Genomic DNA, 14794 nt, shown 5'->3' on the forward strand with positions numbered 1-14794 from the left:
AGGTAGAAACTTTGGGGTGCCTCTCCTCTGCTCCCTGAAAAGGCAAAGTCAGTCTTGAAGCAGACAACTAATGATTTGTTCATAGCTGGCATACTAACTGAAGATGATTAAAAATCACAGGGCATATGATTTAATTGGCAATAAATGACACATGCACCAGATACCAGGAATCCGTGATGTGCAGTTTAAAATCCAACATGCACACTTGTCAGGCCGCTCTGCTTTCAAGTATATCTCTGGATCAGCACCTTGATGTTACATGCAAATAACATGCTAGATGGATTTGCAAAATAATGCTATAACTTATATCTATGTTTTATAAAACTTAACATCTTTCCGTTAAGCATGTACAGGGCAGCTGTTTCATGAGATTTTGGTCATGCGTTAGTATAGCTCAACTTTACAAATTCCAAGATGGGCCTGCCGTATTGTACCTACATTAGCTAAGTGACAGCTCTTACCATGAAGATATGGGTTTTTTTCAGATTGTTGCTAAATATGACTGATAACACATGCTTGCTGCGCAAAATGTGGATCAAGGTTTGTTTAGTTGTCTTGAATTTGTAAACTCTAAGTCTCAATCTTTACAATGCTTTTTAACAAGCATAGGAGGATCAGAGGACATTGGAGAACTGGATGGACCATTAGAAGGTTTGGGTCTAACTTGAAAACCTAGGCTTTTCTTAATTTTGCTGAGAACAGGGCACGAGTAAGACATTCCCTGTCTTCTGTATCGATGCCACTCTACAACAAAAAAAGCAAATCTGTTATGGAGGGTGTAACAAACTCATGCAACTGAAGAATGTTTGACGTGCTCTTTATGCCTTTTTTAAATGAAAAACTGCATCCACTGAGATTGTTACAAGGCTAACATTTCTTCTCCCACTGTTTAAGTACGGCAAAAAGAATGTCTTAGAGGAGTTTTGTGGGGCTTTTTAAGTTCTAGTTGCTGTACGTTCTTTTTTCTTTAACAATCTACACAGGCTTTAGAAGCTATGTTGGTGCAAAACCAAGAATGTATTTGCTTCTCCCTATTTTAGTTCTTTGCTGTCTTTCCCGTAGAGCTATTTTTCATCGTTTTGACTTTTTTTTTTTGAGCTTCTTCAGAATCTAAGGTGCTAGGAAGTATACATGTAGGTTTATATTTCTGAGAATTTATGGAGGGAGAATTAATCAAATGAATGTGAGTAGTAGAGGAAGCTATGGATAATGAAAAAGAAGTTGACTGAGGATATTTCTAAATTACTTCTAAAATGAAAATAGTTCTTTCAATGCCTACATACATTCAATAGATGACAGTGACTTTTTGGATTAAACCTTTAAATGAATCATTTAAATAAGAAAGATACTGCGTTGACCTTTAATTTTAATCAGCATCTCACTTTGCCTCATTTTAGAGGCATGTATTTCCTAATACTTAAATAAGTCTAACTAGATTTTAAGCATTTAGTCAGCAGTTGCTTGCCGAATGCAAAAGCCTGTGTCTTTGATCAGATCTCCCTGTCCTCTTTCACTAGGCTGTCCTCACTGAGTGCAGCATCCCCTTGTGATGGGCTAATAACTGTATGAACTTTCTAGCAAACCCCCATAAATAATGCTTCAAAGTGGTACCAAAAAAACCTATTACTCCTCTGCTTGTGCAATTTGAGCAGTACAGGACCAAAATTGAGCTAGATATGGGAAGTCTGAAGTCTTCTGTGTAATTTATTCTGGTAGAAACATAGAAATGCTTTTGTTACTAACTTGTTTAACAGAAGCAGTGACCAGTCGTTCACTGTGATTCTCGTTGGTTTCATTCTAAGCTCAAAATAAGAGGTGTAAGTCAGTGCCATGAAAAATGTACGGAGAGAATATCATGTTCAGTTGCTCTAAAAATTACTTTTGCCTATCGTCCCATGTTAATTCAACTGGAAAACGAAGGCTGCAAGTTGCTGGCAAAGACAATATTGCCATTAATATTTCTGGAGGGTGATCTGTCTATAGATTGGACTGTGCGGACTTTCTAGGATTTGTGAATATGCCTAATCGGCCCCAGTGCAGCGGAATTCCTCACTGAAGTAAAACAAATAGGAAATGATCTGGGTCAGCTCACTAGGCTGGCTTAGAAGCGTACTGTCCATGACCTTCAGTTTACAGAAGCTGCACCTTTATTCAGTGTGTCTTAAAATCAAGATTGACTTGATACAACTCCTCCCACGGCCAGTGTTTGGGAGTGTTTGGTTATCTGCTATAGTAAGTCAGCAGCTCGAATCTATTGATTGTTTTATCATGCCTTGATTTTGTCCACTGTGTTACTCCATCTTTAGGAGTAAAAGCTAGGTCATGAATTTATCTGTTAAGTGTATCAACTGTTGCTTACCCTTTAGGTAAAGCGCAGTAGCGGTACATATAGGCCTAACTTTGGCAAATCGCAGCATGGTTTATGAATTTGGGGAATGCTGACAACCTCAGACAAGAGAAGGCCTGTGGTTTTGCTTCCAAGTGAATACGACTTTTTCCCTTGAGCTTGGACAATAGCAGAGGCTCAGATATGCCTTTGTTTATCCTGTAATTTCTCAGGAAATTGATCTTATCTTATTGATCTTCTCGGCAATAGTCAATAAAAGCCTTCTCTGTAAATAGTACTCTCCAGAATTACAGTATTTTGTGATGTTGGGTCTTTCATTCATGTTTTTATTTCAGAGATCTCGTTCAGAGTTTGGCAATGCGGTGGGAGCCTAGAAATCATCCCTTGCAGCAGAGTGGGTCACGTATTCCGCAAACAGCATCCCTACACGTTTCCTGGTGGGAGCGGTACCGTGTTTGCAAGGTAACTGTTAAGTCTTCAGCTAAATAGCAATGTTTTGGATTTCTTCAGATGATCAGCAGGTGGCAATAATTTCACTTTAAGGATCTTTTCTTTAGAAATATTTGCAGTGTTATCTGGCATGGAAAAATATTTATTAAAAGGAAATTAGTGGCTTTGAGGCAACTACACAGATTGAGAGAAGGACCTGAGAGCTGAAAAAGGGAAACTTCTAGTAGACACAGGCTGAGACGCTGGAAAAGAAGGAAATGCTTAGCTTGGCATTGTGTCAATTCTGAGAACTTTGTATTTTATTTGGTTTTAAGGAAGGCTTTATTTTCAGAACTGTCTCATAAATCTTCATTTTATACAAACAGTTTCATCATTCACTAAGAGCCAGAATACACTTAAGTTATGAATACGCTTTGCTTGCTTTTTGTTAATACATGATATACAAATGATTATGTATACTGATTCTGGCATTTGTGTGAGTCTGGCAACTTCATTCTAAATCATATTTGCTTTTCCTGTGCAGTGTTAAAAAATGCTTTTTCTGTAGACCTAAGAAGCTGCTGTATTAAGGGCTTAGATTAATATGCCTGTTAATTTTGCTGTTGATTCGATATAGAGCAGTAGCTGAAATATTGAGCTATTTCCTCAGTTTCTCCTCTGTAGAATGAGGAGTTCTGATTTATGTTCACAGTGTTTTCTAAACAACGTGGATTAAGGAATTGCATGAGTGTATGGTAGATGTTTAGAACGATGCTCTATCACTGTAGGTTTTGGTTTAGAGAGTTGGACCTGATGCTCAGGAGCCTGAAGAAGTGCACGTCTCAGCTAAAGGTTCTGTGGGTTAAGAGCTGCAAATAAAACTGTTTGTTTATCCTTGAAGGGATATGGAACCCAAACTCTGTTTAACATGAAGTAACACAGAGAGCACGATGTACTTAAATTCATAAGAATGTTCTAAGCTGCCAATGTATTTGGGCTTGTGTTACATCTTAGATTGAGGAACCGCCTTAGGGGTGTAATTCTCCTCCTCCACACTGATGATGCCACCAAGATGATTCTAATGAATTTAATAGTCTGCTAAAATAAAGTCACTGTTCTGTTTCTTCCAGTAGTTATAGCAGGGATTTTTCTGCTCCCCGCTTTGAGATCTGTATTGTATTTTACAGTGAAAAATGTATAATAGTAATTATGGGAAAACAAAAGTTACCAATGAAATATCCTTCCTTTCTTTCTACCAATTAAACTGTATTATATGTAGGCTTAGGATGCAACTGTTTTAGTTTCAAGATAGGTTTTAAAATGACAATGTCATATTAAGGAGCATGGTTTAAAAAAAAGTATATAAATTATGTGGTTTTCCCGCTCCTCTCTTCTATCTTTGGGCCGTTGCCAAGATGCTGCTTTTCTTGTGATGTTAAATAGGTACTTAAACATAGCTCAACGGGAATGTAGGACGCGGGTGTGGCTGTGCATGCAAGGACACAGCAGACATCAGAAATGCATCATATTAGCAGGGATTGAAGATTCTGCGTTTGTACCTGGATTAAAGCTTTCGGATTTTGTTGTGAAGTCAAATTATCATGGTGATTTGATCGCTCAAATGTCCTGACAGTTACTCTGACAGTTTTTTTTTTTTAAAGTCACATTGTGTTCTCCAGTCATTTGTGTTCAAAATTACTTTGAAAAGAAATCCCGCATGTACTTGGATGGTGAGGACAGCTGAAGCCTGCAAACTAGCGTATGGGTATTTACGTCCTTTTCCAGATCTACCTTTCTCTGCAAGTGGTTTATTACCTTTGTCCTTAGCTGTCCAGCAATCTCAAATTCTGAAATGTCCTTAAAATTTTTTTTTCATCAGAATTATTTTTGAATTGACCTAGAAAAGTTGCATAGCACTTAAAAGCAGGGTTGATAAGTTGCTGTATACCTGAAGGATTCCTCAGTCAGCTTTCTTGGGTGTCAAACCAATATAACAATGCCTTGAAATCAATCTTAGCAATGAGACAATGAGAAACCTAAGGTGATGTGACACCCTTGTAATACAGGCATTATCAGATACGTGTAGGACCATGGTGCATGGAATCTGTGCTGGTCTTGCAGTCGGGACTTGTTAGCTTATACCATCATCCGTGCCTTGACTGTATGCAAGTTGTTCTGGAGCGTGCTGGGTAAGCATCCTATTTTTAGCTGTACACACTGCCTTTTGGCAGCCGAAATAAACTGGTGATTCCAGATGAGAAACTGGGCATCCTGTTTCATGAGAGGGGAGAGCGCATCCTGGCCGCGTGGTGTGGGCAGATACAGCTTGTGTCTGGCAGGATTTGTTAGGCCAGTATGGGCTGCCTCAACGCACCACTTCAGACGAGCTAGTAAACCTTGCAGGCCCCAGTCTGCTCCACGCAGAGCTAGTGCTGGGTTTTGTTAGCTGCGGCTCAGCATTAAGTGCCAAGTTCACGCTACGCTGTGTTTGTCCGTACCCTGCCGCCTTTGCGGTCTTGTGAGTTTAGGCGGTTCTCAGCATCTACAGCTTCCGTATCTGTCTTGCACTAACCCGGAACGGTTCATCCCTGCGTACGGGGAAGCGTGATGCAGGCATGCGTTCTAGCCTTGCAAGTGTCGGAGTCATCAAGCCCTGGCAAACCGAGTAGCTCCTGTGCCACCACTAAAACCTGTTTGGCCTGCGGGCAGCCAAGCTGATGGCTGAGCAAGCCACGGGGACAGGGGCGGAGTGGCTGGCTGAGTGTCACACAGGCCTGAGGGACTGCAAGCGAGAGAAACTGAAATGGCTCCCTAATCTGGATTGAATGGGATTTTGCTTACAAAAACGTTAAAGGAATCTTTGCAAGGAAAAATCAGCTCTCAAATGAAAAATGATTGAGGTCTGTCTTGTGACTTTTTTTCTTCCTCACATCAGGGAGCTGCAAGAAGAACTTGCTTTATCCTGACTATTTTTTGTCTTTTGAATTGGAAAATCATATTAAGGAAGTTATTGGCTGACTGAGTTTACTCCAGTTGCTTTAGATGAACTTACTGCCAAATGTAAAATAAGCATCAGAGCATGGCAGTTGCAAGTGAAATAAGATTTAATTTTCTAAGCCTAAAATTACAAACAATAGAAGTAAATGAGTTTTACATGGAAGCGAGGGGATGGAAAAAGACATTACCCTCTTGCAGTCCAAAAGGAGATTTAAAGACACCAGTTACATAAAACCAGGAATTTTAGTTAGAGATGGGTTTGGTTAGAAGTAAAGAATTTGGATTAGTGTTTTTCACATTTATTGCAATAATTAATCTCTCTTGAATTTTAAATATTTTCTAATTACTTGTTCTCCTCTGTTACCTCAGCTACAGCAGACTCGCTTGGTTCATAGCATTAAATGTCATGGCTTATGTCTTTTTGGAGCTTTGACTGCTCTGTTGGTAGGAATAGGATGAAGACTGAAAATATGTTTTGCCTATGTTAGCATGTCTGTTTTCAGAAAGGTAAAAGACACTAAGTATTGCCAGTTGCTGAGATTTTTGTTTCCAATTAGCTTGCTTATCCAGGTGAATTTGGCTTCTGTCAAGCTACTGTTAGGAAAAGCAAAAACCCCAACAACAACAACTTCCATGAAGCTTGCAGAAAGAACTCCAAGATACATATCAAAATCTGGATGAAAACCTGAAGCAGCGATGAGTTTTTGGAAAAGACATAAATTTCATTCTAAATGCATTGTTTTCAGTTATGTTGCTTTCTAATGGGTTTCTATTACTTGGGTCTTAAATAGGGAATCTTGTGCCTGACCTGAGGCAGCTGACTATGTAGTACTAGGAAGGACTAAAATCAACCCAAGAATAAATGACATGGTTTAATTGCATCTAGAGAAAATATAACCTATGTGTTTCATATGATTGTCCCTAGAAATACACGAAGGGCAGCAGAAGTCTGGATGGATGAGTACAAAAATTTCTATTACGCAGCAGTGCCTTCAGCCAGGAATGTACCTTACGGCAAGTAAGTCACAAGTGCTCCTTCACCCTATTCATTTATTCTTCATGAGACAGCGCCTGAGGTGAAAGCAGTGCTAGCTCTCATGTGTTACCTCTTTAAGATGTAGTTCTACAGTTCTATTGTTCTTGAGTTTTCTGTGTATTCGTTAATGTGTATGAAGACAGCAGCCTGACTTTGAAAACTGCTTCTTTTTTTTTTTTTTCCCTCTAGTATTCAAAGCCGAACGGAACTCAGAAAGAGACTTAGCTGCAAACCCTTCAAGTGGTATCTTGAAAATGTTTATCCTGAGTTACGGTGAGTTTTGGCTGAACCAGAGATAGTATGGAGTTCTCTTGTGCCCTCCCCAGAAATCATCAGTTTCTCTTTCTCCTTCCTTGGATGTAAAGGATGTTTTTTACTTTGTGAAAGCAATGCCTCATGAAGGCTTATTTGCTTTTGGTTTTTATTAGTGCTGTTCCTAAAGAGCCATGTTTCCCTAGTGAGGTGCTTTTTCTTTTTCCACTTACCACAACTACAGCTATGGTAGCAGGTATATGTTAGCCAACAGTGCCCAAAGGACTCAACTTATCTGAGCCTGAAGTTAGTCTCCTACGCAAGCTGTTTGCTCAAAAGTGCACTGTTCTGTATCCTGTTGTCCCCTTTAAGCTTTTGCCTTTGCCTAAGCTCATGCCTCGTGGAGTGAGGAGGCTGAATCTCAGCACAGTGCGAGTGACGGGAGCCAGCAGAAAGAGCGCCTTGTATATTTGGCAGACAAGGGCAGATGCCTAAGACTCTAAGAAGCTGAGTCAACTGCTCTTTCTGTCTCTTGTTCTGTCACTGCATAATCACTAACTTTTGCAGGGTGGGGGGGAGGCGAGAGGAGGGAAATGAGGGGTTGAGATTGCTAACAGTTTCCGTAACATGAGGGCATCCTAGGTAATGAAAAATCCTTCAAGAGAAACATTTGTTGAAAGGATAGAAAGGTTTTTGTTCAATAACTCATTAATAAGTGTGTCTGTCAGATCTGAGTCTATAAATTAGTTTGCTGTCAAGCTAACTTAGGTAGCATAATGGTAAGATATGGTGAGTGGCTTGGAAGAATACTCGTTTCTTTCCTGGGGCACTTCATGTCAGTAGAGTCAGGTAACTGCTAGTGGGACACAGGCATGGAATGCAAAAGCACCAGCCATCACAGCCCTGGTGAAACATGTTCAGAACCACCCATACTAAAGAGTCTCATAAACCAGCATGATGCTGAGGAAGTAAGTTATTCTTTATTTTCTCTTAAAAGTGCCAGAGGATATTTATTTTTGTTTAATTAGTCAGAAAACAAACATCTTGCAAGCTGTCCTGGAAAATGTGTCACCATAAGCATCACTTAAGTGTAATGTCGTCTTACTCTGTGTTACCTCTCATGTGCTCATCCTGCTGGCTTGAGTTATTATACTTATAGTCTGAAGTTTTAAAAGGAGCTAATAATATCCTTGCTTTACTGTTTGACATCAACTCATGGTCTCTACCCCACAACGGTACTTTGTTGAATGGGTTTGCCTAGGTATTTCCATACTATATGAGCGCACTTTATGTGCAACCGTTAGAAAACAGGTATTGGCAAAACATTGACCTTTTTAATTATTTTTTAAAAAAATTCCTAACCCCTTTCCTAACACTTCAGTAAAAACAGTCTGGGAAAAACGTAGAACGTCATATTTCTGCCACAAGCTAGCTTGGCTGAAAAACGAGGGCTTGATGACCTTAACTGATAGCATTAAGCTTGAGTGACATTAAATGATGATGTTAAGTCATCTTTAATTTGCTTTTTGTGCTGAGTTTGTATGTCCATCCTCCTTCTCTGGTACAAGTCTTTTTGTATTCTGTCTGAAGTTTGCAAGTTCACTCATGTTTTATCTGTTCATTGTCAGATAATTGCCTTCCCTCCTCCTCAGAAGATTGAGATTTCCAGATAGTAGTCATCACTTACCTTTAACCTGTCGTCTTAAAAATACTCTGAGTAAAGGCAAGGAGTTTAAAAAATAAATACATAAAATTAAAGAACCCGAAGTAAGCAGATATTTCTGGTTTTATTTTAGGGTACCTGATCATCAAGATATAGCTTTTGGGGCTTTGCAGCAGGGTACCAATTGCCTTGACACTTTGGGCCATTTTGCAGATGGTGTTGTTGGAGTGTATGAATGTCATAATGCCGGGGGAAACCAGGTCTGTATGCCGTTATTTTTTTTCCACAGTATGTGATCTTTTACCAAAAAAAAAAAAGGAAACTTTTTAGCTCAAGCAGGTACCATGTACTGGTGACAGGAAGATGAACCCAAACCAGCAGATCAGTTATTTTAATAGATTGGCTGAATAACTTCTCCCTCAAATATAACTTTGCATTTTCAGGATTAGAATCTGAGCCCAGAGATTCATTCAGTATGGATCGGATTATCCACTTCCTTTGTCTCCATTAATATTTGCTTTTACACTTGAGGCCAGTAACTTCCTTCCCAGGCGTTTTATACTTGCACAGAAAACCTTTTTTCAGTGAATTGGCCTGTTAGATTATTTTGGGGGGGGATTTTTACATGTTAAAAGATTTGGATTGTATTAACCACGTGGCCTACGGTCAGCAAAACAGAATAACGGTTTACTGTGATGTCCTTTAATCAATTCTTATTAGTGGTAGCGGGGTATAAAAAATAATGTGTCTTAAATCCCAGTTTGGCTCTTCTAGAAAACCAGTGCCAAACAGTCATATCCTTTTCACTCACAGTAAAGGGAGCGTTTCAAAAAATCCTTTCTAATCCTACTCTTAAACTAATTGCAGATGTGTCAGATCTGTAAATAACAGCATTAATTATTTCAACCAACATATTTATGCAGTTGTGACTTAGTTATCATTCACGAAACATATACATATGTGCTCAGTGTTTTGTGTGCTGGTTTGTCACCAAATTCTTCTCAGAATCAACCTGACTATAGATCAAATAAGACTAATACCTCAAGCACATCTGTTAAAACAGGAGGCTGACTGATTACAAATCTAGTGCTGAATGAGTATCAGCCTTTTGCTCTCTCTGATTTCAGTTAGAAGGGGAAAACCCTAAAATCAGATGAAGCAAGAAGTCATTATTTCCTGGAAGATGTATCATGTTGATTTGAATGCGCTGCCATCATACATCTGAGATATGCCTCTTCTCCTTACCGTTAAGGAGAACGTATCTAGGGAGGCTTTTCCTATTACCTTTATAAAAGTACACGCATCTTTCAGAACACCACCGTGTTTTTTAGGAGAAAGGGTGGATGCATCAGAATGGCCTTGGTGCAGAAACCTTGGAAGTTTCTGGTGATGTTGTGTATTCCCTATAGATACACAAAGTTAGCTTCCTCTTTCAAGCTCCCTTCCCCCAAATCTCACCCTCTTTCCTGTGTAGGTTCTTCTGTGAAGCTGACCTTGACAAACTAATACGCACTTGCTCTGAACAGGTCCCTGTGAGAAGATGTTCAGGCAGATTAAGAGGCAGAACAGGTCAAAACCAGGTTTTATGTCCAAGCAGAATTCATATTGGATGGGAGGGAATGAACACAGCGAGCTCAGCATGGGAGAAGAGGGATAGAGAACAAAGCAAAGTCTTTAGATCTGTGCTATGTGTGTTGCATCTATTCTTATCGGGAAGGTTTGGGGGCGGGGGGGGGGGGGAGGATTAAGAGTGCTCAAATATTATAGGCTGTGGAGATCTTCTAAAATTTGAAGAGCATACTCTGGCTTACGCACAACACAACTTAAAATGCAAAATCTAAGTTAAAGCGGGATTTCCGCTCCTCCCAACGTGCAATTCAGTGATAAAAAGGTAGATGTGGACCCCTAAAGAGCTGAAGAAATTGTGGTGTATTTGACAATCACGTACAAATATGTAGGGTTATGATAAGGAGCTAAAGCCAGACGCACTTAGATGCAAGGGGAAGGTTTCAGGTGAGTGGTGTGCTGCTAACTTTATTTCTGATTTATGACACCGGTTTTCTCAGGTGTGTTTTTCAGATCCAGAAGAATTTTCAAATTGTTACGCAGAGCTGTCCTGTTTCCAGCCTGTGCCCTCAGCGCACGCACTGCTTCCAATTTTTCTTTTCTTCTGGTGTGGTGGAACTTGCTTCATCTTATCTCCATTATAGCTAGTCGTAGTTCCTGATCACTGCAGAGAAGCATCTATACGCTCTGTTTCTCACTGTGAAGGGCCACCACGTAGTCGTCTCCAGCAGCAGAGCTTGGAGCTTTTGTGAAGCAGTATCTTTGGCTTTTAAATGTGATTTTCTTGCGTGATTGCAGTTGTGTCTGGGGCTCTTCCAGCCTTCTGATGGCAGCGTAAAGATGTATACAGCAGTATTTTCAAGGCTCTTTCTCTGACTGCAGGGTTCTCAAACATGAGTTTTATCACTTCCCTGGTAGTATTTTCCGCTGTCACTGCTCAGTACAAATCTTACAAGGGGGCCATCTTTTTCAGGGGCATTTGTGATTCCTGAGAAACTCTGAAAATAACTTATATTGTTAAAAGTGGCTATTAATGATTCTTGTTGACATCTTACAAACTGGACAGAACTGAGAAGGCAAGTAGCTTTGCCATCATCTGAGATTACCGTAGTAGAAAATATTTGACATTGAGAGTGAAAGGAAAAGTTTTCAGCTTCTAGGTTTGAGAAACAAGCGAAGGGAAACACAGTTCTCCTGCCTTTGCTCTGTTTTGCATAGTTGTCATCATTCTAGCACTTGTATAATATGGTGCCCATCTAAAGGCTTGCTCCCTGTACGATGGCGATTACCTGTAATTGTGTGGGACAGAAGTTCTGATTGTTTCCTGAGCATCTGTTTTCAAAGGAATTTAATCATTGTTAAATCTGCTGAGTTTAAAAGTGATGATGCAAGCCAGAAATTCAGTTATGGTATCAGATAATAAGTAAAAAAAAAAAATGTAATGGGATTAGTCATTTAATTTCTTCCTGAAACACTCATTGCTTGCAAAATAACATTTAAAGGTAGCCAGGCTTAGCCCTGTGTATCTAGGGTTTTTTATTACAAAACTCTGAATCCTCTTTAGTTGCTGGAGAAAAGCTAGTGATGCTTTAAGTAGCGACAAGCATGATTTGGGTAACTAGCATGGCTTTAGTTGATAGATCAGCTTCCTTCCTCAAGGATAATTAGACAAATGAAGACCAGTCTGGATCCTGGAGACCAAACTTTGGGGAGGAAGGCATGGAGAGAATCTGAACATCAGTGCGAGATCTGGCCCCGTGTAGAAGGATGCTGAGATCAAACAAGCCGGGCAGCAGTACATACAGAATAGCTTTTCTTGCTCTCTGTTTAAGAAGTTGCATATTTAAATGCGTTCAAATGAAATTCTGTTGTACATCGTGCCTTGGATAGCAAGTAACGTTCACCCTCTGCCATTGAGTTTGGCCCGCTTGTGTATTGCTTTCTGGTGGTCTCTGTCGTATTAAGAACTACTGTTCCTCACTGTTTAGCTTTGTTTAGCTTGTGGGCAGGGTGGCCAGCGAAGCTGTAGCCTGAGCTTTTAGGGTTTTTATATGTATAATTACGTATGTCATTTTTTACATATACTGTCTATGTAGGAGAGATTTATATGAGGGCTGTGTAATACACAGACATATAGATAGACAGCTAAAAATATAGCTGGACAAGTGTTTTAAGCCTGAGGGCCTGCGTGACTGTCTGATGTGTGTGTGTGAAGCCAGCAGAGGGAGCAAACAGCGGGCTTGGGGACACTGAAGCGGTTGGAATTACTGTGTTTGAAAAAGACCCTTTTTTCCTCCCCTGCTCTGTGGGAAGCAACAAACTGTCTGAAAGTTCGTACGTGTCCATGTACAGGATTTTAACCTGTGCTATGTATGCAGAGAGGTAGCAAGTGCACTTCGTGCGTATGTGAATATACGCAATTCTGTACACCTTTTTTTTCTTCCTTTTTCTAGGAATGGGCCTTAACCAAGGACAAGTCGGTGAAACATATGGATTTGTGCCTTACTGTTGTGGAGAGAGCACCTGGTTCACTAATAAAGCTTCAGGGCTGTAGGGAAAACGACAGCAGACAGGTTAGTGTCTCGCGAGCGCGCTCTGCAAACAGTGGGAGAGCAAGGGTCGTGACTGAGATGCAAGAGCATGCGCTGCTCATGGTGCCTGCTGTCTGTTCTGCGCTCGCCGCTGTTAGCGTGCACGACATCTGGGCAAGGCAGCAGGAAAAAGCTTGCGTACCGAGCTGTTCTTTTCTTAGGCAATCTTCTGTGAACATACAGAGGTGTTATCCCCATGCTGGCCTTATATAAAGGTTTCACCCGCCAGCGTTGGTGTGTAACAGTCTTCAGCTGCCACGCCTGTTGTCTGAGATAAAATATATATTCCCCAATGTATTTTGGAAAGGCCTTCTCCACAGAAGTTTGAAGATTATCTAGTCTGCGTCTCAGAAGAACGTGGCTTGGCTTTCCTTTCTTCTTTTCAGCTGTGGCGTATTTATAGCAGCACTCGACTCCTTCAAGGCGTTTCTATCAATGCAGCGTTGTAACTTCATCTATTTCCCGTGCCTGTGGAAAGTCACATTTGCAGAGTCATAGCGTCTTTTTGATCTAGTCGTATAACAGTTAATCTCTCTCTGCTAAGTCATCAGTTCTGATCGTCTGCCAGCTTCCGTGCTTCTGTATGTCAGTTTTCGCAGACAGATAACTGAAATGCTATTCCTTGATGAGGGAAGAATATTCTTGCCACTTTTTTCAGGAGAGGGAAGCGAGATTTTCTTGCTAAGGTTTAAAGGCACAATGCTAGAAACACAACACGGAGAACTTTTTAACAACCTGTGTTTGGGTTTTAGTCTATCCTTGGCATCACCTTGGGCAAGGAGCTGCTGACGGCACAGACTGACTGGTTGTCTTCTGTATGACTGAAAGGTGTCTGACAGATTTCTGGATTCCTGTGAAGTTGTCTTTAGTGACTAGTCCAGAATTGTAGTGATACGTGGATGAGTTTTGTGGCTTTTATTTATTTTTTTTTTTTTCAGACGGAAGGTTTCCCACAGGTAACACGGTATAACAGCGTATCTGAGAAGTGCTGAAGTAGAGCAAAACCATTTGGCGTGTTCTGTATCTATTGCAGTGTGTTAGCTGAATGAACAGTTGTTTTGGCAAGGCTTGCCGTAATTTATATACAGGTATTCAAGGATCACCTAAACAGTGCACTATTATCGCAGCTTTCAGTGTTCCCAAGCGCAAGCCCGGGAAGCTTATGAAGGCTGCAAAGGACAGGATGTAGAACTTATCCTTTTCCAGCTCACTAACTGTATTTTTCTCTTCCAGAAATGGGAACAAATAGAAAGCAATTCTAAACTGAGGCACGTTGGCAGCAACCTCTGTCTAGACAGCCGAAATGCCAAAAATGGTGGTCTCACCGTTGAGATCTGCAGTCCTTCTTTGTCACAACAGTGGAAATTCACACTTAATCTGCAGCAGTAGAAGGACTACAAGCAAAATGCTGTTTCGATTCATAGACGTTGGGCAAAGTTTTGATTGAATTACTGATGTATTTCTTAAAACTTTCCACGGAACTTATATACCTCAGTATTCCACCTTTATCTGAAAGTAGGAGAGCGCTGAAGCAGAGACCAGGGATCCAGGGGACTTGGAGCACTGCAAAGATGTCACTGAACGTGACTGCAGCACAATTCCTTCTTGGTGTGAAGACTTCAATGGTTCCTTTCTGTCTTCAGTTACATACTTGCACAGCGGATAATTAACTGTAGGAACAACTGATGTATGATAAAAAAAAAAAAAAGGATCTGAAGATACACCTGTGGGGAACAGGGTCTGGGAGGGGAGGGCGGGGAAAATTACTAGGAGAAGGTCACTTGAAATTTCCATTTGCATAGAAATCAATCACGGTTTGTTGTTTCCAGAAACAGAAGTGTCATTTTGAAGGGTGGGGTTTTTTTTTCTCTCCTGTGTGTACTTGGTAATTTTAATATGAACTTTTCTATGAT

General features: G+C 40.5%; 1 protein-coding gene across 1 annotated transcript in view; it reads left to right on the forward strand.

Moving 5' to 3' along the window:
• Positions 1–14575, forward strand: part of GALNT2 (polypeptide N-acetylgalactosaminyltransferase 2) — a 99139-nt gene extending 84564 nt beyond the window's left edge. The window contains exons 11-16 of the mRNA XM_075089524.1: positions 2683–2809; positions 6699–6791; positions 6999–7082; positions 8858–8984; positions 12744–12863; positions 14115–14575. Coding sequence (XP_074945625.1) covers positions 2683–2809; positions 6699–6791; positions 6999–7082; positions 8858–8984; positions 12744–12863; positions 14115–14270 — 707 coding nt within the window. The 3' untranslated portion in view covers positions 14271–14575. The remainder of the gene's footprint in view (positions 1–2682; positions 2810–6698; positions 6792–6998; positions 7083–8857; positions 8985–12743; positions 12864–14114) is intronic.
• The last annotated feature ends 219 nt before the right edge of the window (positions 14576–14794 follow it).

The sequence above is a fragment of the Phalacrocorax aristotelis genome, chromosome 3 (assembly GCF_949628215.1).
Source record: "Phalacrocorax aristotelis chromosome 3, bGulAri2.1, whole genome shotgun sequence".
NCBI classification, from domain to species: Eukaryota; Metazoa; Chordata; class Aves; order Suliformes; family Phalacrocoracidae; genus Phalacrocorax; species Phalacrocorax aristotelis.